The following is an 8,579-nucleotide window of genomic DNA, read 5'->3' as shown; positions in this document are numbered from 1 at the left end:
TGTCGTGCTCAATTAAATAATAGACGTTGACGACTATTGCAAACTTCTTCTACTATGTGCCTCTATCATAAGTGAAGAAAGTGACCAATAATTCAATGTAATAGTAATATATTTAGTTAAATTACCTCCTAATTAATGTTTTTTTTTTTTAAAACGCACAAATAAATATGTAATAATTATTTAGAAACGGAGGGAGTATGTTATTGTTCCAATTCAATAACATCATTCCTGGTTAAATGGAATCGTTTCCAAATTTCACAATCAAATTCATTTACTATAGACCTTGCCACTCACCCCCAAAAAATTGAAAAAGACTTTCAATATAATGCATGATTTTATATTTACTTTATACATTTTTTAAAAAATATTAGTGTAGATGTACGCGCCTCGCATTTATTCTTCATTTTATTGAGTTCAGACGTTACACTAAATAGGATATTTGTTTTAATAATAAAGATGAATATAATAATTAAATTCAACATCTTTTGAAGAATTTGTTTAATTAAACCTAATCTTTACCGAAAAAAATTCTCAAAATTGATCGACATTCATCTATCACCTGTAAGCTGCAACAAAATAATACGATAATAGAGATATTAAAATAATATAATTAAATCTAACCTTTACACAAAAAATTCGTCAAAGTCATCCGACACTCATCTACCACCTGTAAACTATAACAAAATAATACGACAATAGAGATATCAAAATAATATAAATAAACTTTACTTTTACACAAAAAAAATTCTCAAAACAGAGATATAAAAACAATACAATTAAACCTAACATTTACCTAAAAAAATCCTCAAAGCCGACCGATATTCATTTACCACCTGTAAATTCATCTCCGACTTGTAAATTATAATAATACAATAGTGATCACAAAACTTCAGTTTTGATGAAAATAATTCTTGTCTGAATGAAAATTTTGATACTAAAGAATGACTTGAATGAAAACAAAGAAGCTATATATATACACACATATTGAATTCTATTATGTTGACAAAAATAATGAAGAAGTTGAGAATTAGAAAATTAAGCATCCACCAATCTAGACATGCAACCGAATCAAGTTAGATGAGCATTTATCATATTTTCCCAATAAGTAAATCAGTTTCTTCTCTAGTTTAACGTATATCTCAATATTTATACAAGTATTTCCTTAATAGAGTCCTATTCACTACAAAAAAAGGTATATTTTATGGAGGTTTTATTGTGGGGTCGATATTAACCTCCACAAATATATCAAATTTACCTCTGCTATTTTAATTATAATTGCAACGGTTAAAACCCCTGCGATCGTTAAAAATAAACTATAAATATTTTTGAAGCGATTGAAACCCCCGCTATGCTTAAAATAAATAAATAAACCGAGAGTCAGTGAATAAACCCGCGAATCCATATTTTCTGAAAAAGCGCCTCTTTTCTCAAAACCCTTTTTCTCAAAAGCAGCTACAACCTCAAAAGCCCGCTTTCTCTCAAAACCCTCGACTGCACTATCACAATCGACCCGACCCGACCCGACCCGACCCGACCCGACCCGACCAACTATCAGCATAATTTTAGAGTAATGCCAACTTTTGCAACGGGGAAGTGCTTGAAAGGAAATCAACTTGAACCAGACCCACAATTGCAGAAATCATTTGAGTTGGGTTGTTCTTGGGAAACTGGTTGTTGGTATATGTTCCTAAAGGCTTTCTTAATTTCCTATATTTAGAGTATTGGATAATTACATCTGTCTCTTTTTCTCTGATATAGGGACTTTAGTTTCAATGAATTATCTGGAGGAGTGCCGAAATCCATTAGCACATCTTTAACATATATGTGCGTACTCTCCCCCCCTCTCTCCGGATGGGCATTGTGTTTCTGAGTGTGTATGTGAATTACTTACTATATATGATGCACATAGAAAGTTCTCTCTATTCCGTTTGATAATTAAATTTTTTCTGGTATCACGTATATTGGGAACTTTATCCAAATTAACATAGCTTTTGGGATGATGCAGAGATCTAGGTAGTAATTGGTTTAGGGGCCAAATCCCTCATGAATACGTTGCTCTCCAATCCATAATTGGTCTGAAAGTCTTATATATATATATATATATATATATGTCTTTCTAATATTTTCTTTTGGTTATTGTTCTTTGCAGAACAATTCTGTTATTCAGGTCTTGAGACTTTGTACGATTATGAGTAGAAAATTACTAAACATCCTTTTTATCTCTTTTCTTCTTTCTATTCTCGTTTTGATTTGTTCTGTTTGAAATTTAATGTAGAGAGGTGAATGATAATAAACTCTCAGGTCACATCCCACACCAGCTTGGGAAACTCATAAAGCTGCAGTATCTGTAAGTATAAAAGCTTGATATATATAGTTTCAAGAATCTACAATCTAGTCGGCTTCCACATTGGTACGGTTCACTATTTTGATAAAATACATGTATTTAACTCTTCATGCACCAGTCTTTGATACACAATGATAAGGGAAAATGAACAAGCAACAATATTGAAGTGTCTTATGATCATATACTGAAAATGTCAATTGATGTATATATGTCCTTTCAGATTATTTTCTATGTAGAGAATTGTGCATTACAATGAAAAATTAGACACGAACAACTACCAGTAGCAATTTTCGTGATGCATGCAAAACATGAGATGATTCTTTTTCTTCTTCAACTTAGACAAGCTAGTCATGATTGTTGCACATCATGACTACATCATATGACAGAAAAATTATAATATTTGTGATCTGAACAGTATGGGCTAACTTTGCACCCAAGGAATTAGTGATCAATGAAGTAGGTTAAGAACCATAAAGTCTCAGGTTCAGATCCCCGCGGATACAAAAAAACCTAGGTGATTCTTCCCATTTGTTCTAGCCTTGGTGGATAGAGGTACCTGTAGTTGGTGGGAGGTCACAGGTATCTTGTGGAACTAGTCGAGGTGCGCAGAGGCGTTGGAAACATTTTCCACAGCGAATATTGGTTTATCTGAAGTTGCCCTGATGTTACGCTTCTGATGTCCAATATGGTCATGCGAGGGAGTGTTAAAGTGTCCTACATTAATTAAGAGATGGTATACTTGTTTACTTGTATGGTCTTGGACAATCCTTAACTCATTAGCTAAGCTATTGGGGTTGAGTCAGGCCTACAGTCCATTTTCCTTAACAGTAGTGTACTTTATGTATTCTAACAGAGATTCGTTTGCTTGCTCTTATTAGAATGTCAAGTCTAGTAACTTAATCATAGCAACTTTATCTTCCAAGGCAGAAGCTCCGCACCTATTAACCGCAAGCGTCATTGGTTACTGGAACAAAAACTGCTACATTTTGTGGATGCCTTCCACCATTATGTGATGGACAGGGTACTCTCTCTCTCTCTCTCTGATAGTAATTTTCTGGTTTGTTTTCTGCCACACTTGGTGCATGTGTTGGACTCATGAATCCGACCTTTTCAATAATGTTTATAGGGCACTAATTTGGGAAGAAATTTGTTTTTAGGGCACTGATATTGATGGAAAATTATCGAAACATGGTGGTTTGATTCTAGAAAGAAGAAATTTATAGTTTGCCCTAACATTCTTATATGTTCTCACAAACAATTACTAATATCACAATGTTACTAGCAGAGTTTATGGCCCTATTCCACACATTGGTGGCTCCAAGTCTAACGCGAGAAGAAGAGCTGAAATGGTGAAATATAATAGTTCACTATATTTTTCTTTAGTTTATTAAACATGAAATTATCCTTAATTTGTTAAGTTAATATTGTTTGTAGGTGGTTGAGACTGGACATAAGCCTGGACAAGCAGAACTTTATCTTGCTACTCATAAGAAATAAGATGGATCATATGTTAATGAAGTGGCAAAAGAGATTTGTGTAAGTACTCTGTTGAGCAATTTTTATCGTTTAAACATTGTGTTGTTGAATCTAAAGTCTAGTGAAGCCGTGTGGGGCTCTTTCGATTCACTAGCATTGTTGCCTTGTTATTCATCTCATTTTCTTGTTCAAAACGCAAACTCAAAGTCTTGTGAAGTCGTGTGAGGCCTATTTTGATTCACTGGCATTGTTACCTTGTTATTCATCTCATTTTCTTGTTCAAAATACAAACTCAAAGTCTAGTGAAGCCGTGTGAGGCCTATTTCAATTCACTAGCACCTTGTTGTTCATCTTGTTCTTATTGTGTCAGTTTGTAATTGAATTAATTAATTAATTTATATAAAAAGGGACCACATGTGGTAGGTTTTTTGAATTGATAAATCGTAAAAAATGGTAAGCTTATAACTGTAAATGTAAAATAAAATAAGCATGTTTATATATGTTTACATACATATATATAAATGTAAGCTTATAACTACACACTACGTACATCACTGTATAATATATATATATATATATATATATATATATATATATATATATAGAAAGAGAGAGATAAAAGTGATACATACTTCCATTTTAACAACTCTATCGTTACATGCTTAATATCAAAAATAAGTTACAAACATAATCGAGAAGCCAACAAGCATAGAAAGCTAGGTTACCCAAACATGGAAAACCACTATTCGATAGAATGATTGGATAAGCTCCAATAATGAGGTAAAACAGAGAAATCGTTTGAAATTATATGCTTGCAAACACCCTTATATTTCTTTCCATTCTACTTGCCCAAAAAAACAGAGAAATTATATGCTTGCCAATCCCCCTTTTTTAATCACCGCGCAATTTCTTGTGCTTGAGGGTAGCCAAGCTGCTGCTCCGTCTCCCAGTTCAACTTCGAAGCAACTCTTTCATGACAAGGAACATATTCCTCGAGTTTCTCGACAAGCTCTGTTGCTGTTGGCGCAGATATGATGATTTGGCAGGCATTGGGACTGATGAAGCCTTCCTCCACAGCTTTGTCAATAAATGACAATAATGAATTGTAATATTCATCTACATTCAGCAAACCTACCGGCTTATGTGGATGCCAAGCTGTGCCCAACTAATTACTTCGAGTAGCTCATCAAGTGTGCCATAACCACCTGATAAAGCAATAAAAGGATCCAGAGTGCCTAGCCATTTCTGCTTTTCTTTGATGCATATCTACAACTACCTTGACTTCTCCTACTATTTCGCCAGTTAACTCTCTAGGCATGAGTGTCTTGGGAATAACTCCAATAACATGCCTACCACCATCATGAACTGCTTGTGAAACCATACCCATTAGGCCTATGCTACCTCCTCCATAGACCAAATCAATGTTTCTTAAGACCAGTTCTTTGCCTAGCTCAATATCAGCATCTTGATAACTACTTTTCTTCCCTTGACTACTGCTCCCACAAAACACACAAATTCTCTTGAATTTTGACACCATAACATCACTTTCCATTTCGATTTTCTTAAAGTTTTTCTACTTTTTTCTCTATAGTAATTTTGCGTCATTTAAAAATTGTGTGAAAAATGATTTGAAAGTGTAGGGTATTTATAGGATTTTTTTTTGGTTTAAAAAAGCATTTTAATTGAAAAAAAACTTTTTTTTTAAAATAAAATTGGTCATTTAGCCGTTATGGGCCCCCAACGATCATATATCCATTGGGCCCAACGGCTATAATTAAAAAAATCATATGTGGTCACTTTTAAAAAAAAAAAAAAATTTAAATAAAATTACTTGTGCATGGATAAGAATTGTTAATGTAGGGGAGGGGGGATGAAGAAATCTGAAGAACTCACCTCTCAAACCGTTCTTTATTCTAGAGGATATTACTTGTGCAACCCTCCATTTGGATGGATAAGAGTTCTTATTCAAGAAGAAAATGCATGTAAATAGTCAATGATTAAATGTGAAGCGCTTATATACATACATAGGTGATGCATTTATCTCGTCTTCTGTTGACTGACCATATTGTTGGTACAGGAGGTTGATAAGGGTAATGAAAGGAATGAATATACATGAGCATACTACTATAAACGGCAGAAGTTATTATATGGCAGTACATTTGAAATGTTAAATATCTTTTTAGTTTGAAAGTTGCAGCATCTATCTTTTGATTATTTTTTCTTTCTTCTTTTATTGTTCGCTACTAGATGAAGTTATACTATGATTTTTGTGTTGTACTATATTTTAGGAAAAAATTGAAGTCGCAGTAAGTTAAAGCACCATGGACGAGTCTGAAGTTTCTTCAAATGATGCTGTTGGTAAGGTGCTAGGAAAAGAGCATTCTGGAAGAGTGAGGTGCTTGGGATTAGGAGCTGTTCCTAGCAGATCCTTTAAACAAACATGTCCTCATTTTAGCGGTATGAGTTCTTCAAGTAGTAACAGTTCATGTCCATCCAATTGCCAAGAAAACTACACTTAAATATTAGATGCTCATAAGAATAGCCAAGAGAACTACAAAGAACTGGTGAATTCTCACAATCTAATGATGAACGCTTTCAAGGCATATATGATAATGAAAGAAGGCACGATACCTGAATAGTTTGCAGGATTTTTCACTCCTACGGTAAATAATTTTGATTTGAGGAAAATTAAGTTAAATGTATTGTTATAAAATTTTTAGTATTCAAGTCTTACTGTTTTTATTTTTATTTTTGTAGCCAAGTGTGATGTCTCTAGTGAACCTCTTTCAGATTTGAATGGAAGATCCGGTGATAGTTATTCTAGTGATAATCATTGAAATTTGTAATTGTATTAGTAATTATGACAATGTTATCGAATCGCTGTTGGAGAAGTATTTTATGTTTAAATTGGTTTTTAAGACTAATGACAATATTTTGTGGTATGTTTTTATGCTCTAATGTAATTTGATTTTTGTTGTTATTAAGATGTATTTTTGTTTGGTTCAACAGTAAATGATATATATTAAATCTATTAAATAAAATTCAAATTTAAATATTGATCATGAACAGTGTAATTTGATTTTTTGAAAAATATCAAGTGAATTGTGGGGGTTTTAACCCCTGCAATTTTAAAAATATACGCTGAAGGTTTTAACCGCCGCTATATGTTTTAAAGTATTAGTTGGGAGCTAATTTTAGTTTACATATTGTGGGGGTCGAAATTGTCGTTACATAACCGCCACTAACTGATTGCGGCGGTAATTGACAAACCGTCGTAAACCGATTGCGATGCTCGTAATTGTGGAGGTTTTGAAAACTGCCGTGCAATCACATTGCGGGGGTTTTCAACCTCCACAATATGTAAATATAACCCCTGCAAAGTGAGCAATTTTTTGTAGAGTTTTAGTAGTATTTTTCTATTCTATTTTAGGCATATTTTTCTAATTGATCAGTACAAAGAAAAATATTAATTGATTCTTTTTTCATATATTTTATGAGTCTCATATATTTTAGGAGTCTAATTAATATAATAAAAATAATTAAATAATAAATTGAAGAAAATAGTAAAAAGACAATTTTGTCTAAAGGAGAATCTTTTAACGAAGGACAAAAAGTTCAAATCATCTTTACACTTTTAATATATTATAGATATAGATTATAAATATATACACTTACCTATACTTACCTATATTAGTGTAAAGACTTTTACTTAAAGTAATAGCATATTAGTTACCATTTTATCTGATCACTAATCAATAATATATACGTGTGTAATTACAAGTGATCAGATCATGTAAACATTGTTTTACACTATATTTTTTTAATTGTGTAAGGCAAAATAAAAATGAAGGAGATTATAAAGTGAGAAATTGAAACCTCGCTAATAGGGCAAAATCATGAAAGTTTGCGTAACTAATCAATTGAGCTATCATGAATTGGTAAAAGTTAGTATGTGTTAAAAGATTATTTGATGCATGCAAAATTAACCAAAATTGAATTGTACATTATTACACGTTATATCAAAAAGATGCTTAGTGGTAATTAACTAATGATAATAACTTAATTGCTGCTGGTTATATTTTTAAGAAACAACTATTAGTGATAACTATATTTTAACACTCAAGAGAGTATATAGATACACGTACAACATATAGCAACATTAAATTCAATAACATTTAACTAACGCCACTAACATTTTTATCACTCTTTATTAAACGTACACATTTATTGTCGATCAAAATCTTTATTACTATTATTTTTGAATCCTGGAATAACCACAGCCGTTACAATCTCTGTTCTTTGGGTGAGCACTGGATAAACCTCTCAATGTATAATAGTTTGTAAACCACACAAGAAACGTAAATCGTATTCACCGATAAAGACATAAGAATCGAATTCGGATGATCCGTGTGATTATCACCCTCCAAACCAAATTCTTTATTATTGTAGGGACGGTTTTGTAAAAGTACAAAAAGAAGTATCCATAAACAATGACCAGATACAATGTACCAAAAGTATCTCTATGTTAACGATATTGAAGAATATTCACTGGTAAATACATTTTGTTTCCATGCAATATTAACCAAATTTATGTAGTACAACTTTTAATGTCCAAATTCAATGTACATCAATCTTATGGTCTTTTTTCCTTTTAAATTATGACAACCTTCGAAAAAAATAAATTATTGTTTGAATATCCGATGATTAAGGATTATGAATATTACAAAAGTTTTGTTCATAATATATATATATATATATA

At 32.2% G+C, this 8,579-nt stretch overlaps 1 protein-coding gene and 1 pseudogene across 23 annotated transcripts; one reads left to right on the top strand and one right to left on the bottom strand.

The window, feature by feature from the left end:
- The first annotated feature begins 1,367 nt into the window (after nt 1-1,367).
- On the top strand, nt 1,368-6,709 carry LOC107841788 (leucine-rich repeat receptor-like protein kinase TDR). Of its 23 annotated transcripts, XR_007044564.1 has the most exons (8): nt 1,378-1,677; nt 1,759-1,824; nt 2,276-2,347; nt 3,268-3,365; nt 3,630-3,693; nt 3,779-3,880; nt 6,109-6,483; nt 6,578-6,709. XR_007044564.1 is itself a non-coding variant. In XM_047396475.1 (6 exons), exons 1-5 carry the CDS (start codon nt 1,571-1,573, stop codon nt 3,839-3,841), a joined length of 372 nt encoding a protein of 123 aa, XP_047252431.1. In that variant the 5' UTR covers nt 1,369-1,570; the 3' UTR covers nt 3,842-3,880; nt 4,747-4,880. The 23 variants fall into 23 exon arrangements, 5 of the variants coding, with proteins under 5 accessions (XP_047252432.1, XP_047252431.1, XP_047252429.1 ...); XR_007044560.1 differs by lacking the exon at nt 3,268-3,365 and having other exon boundaries at nt 1,372-1,677; XR_007044561.1 differs by having other exon boundaries at nt 1,373-1,677; nt 3,272-3,365; nt 6,109-6,709.
- LOC124887228 lies at nt 4,618-5,372 on the bottom strand (annotated as a pseudogene).
- Nucleotides 6,710-8,579: the final 1,870 nt, after the last annotated feature.

This window comes from Capsicum annuum, chromosome 9 (genome assembly GCF_002878395.1).
Source record: "Capsicum annuum cultivar UCD-10X-F1 chromosome 9, UCD10Xv1.1, whole genome shotgun sequence".
Lineage (NCBI taxonomy): Eukaryota > Viridiplantae > Streptophyta > Magnoliopsida > Solanales > Solanaceae > Capsicum > Capsicum annuum.
Note: the sequence above shows the minus strand (reverse complement) of the source record. Positions and strands in the feature narration are given on the sequence as shown.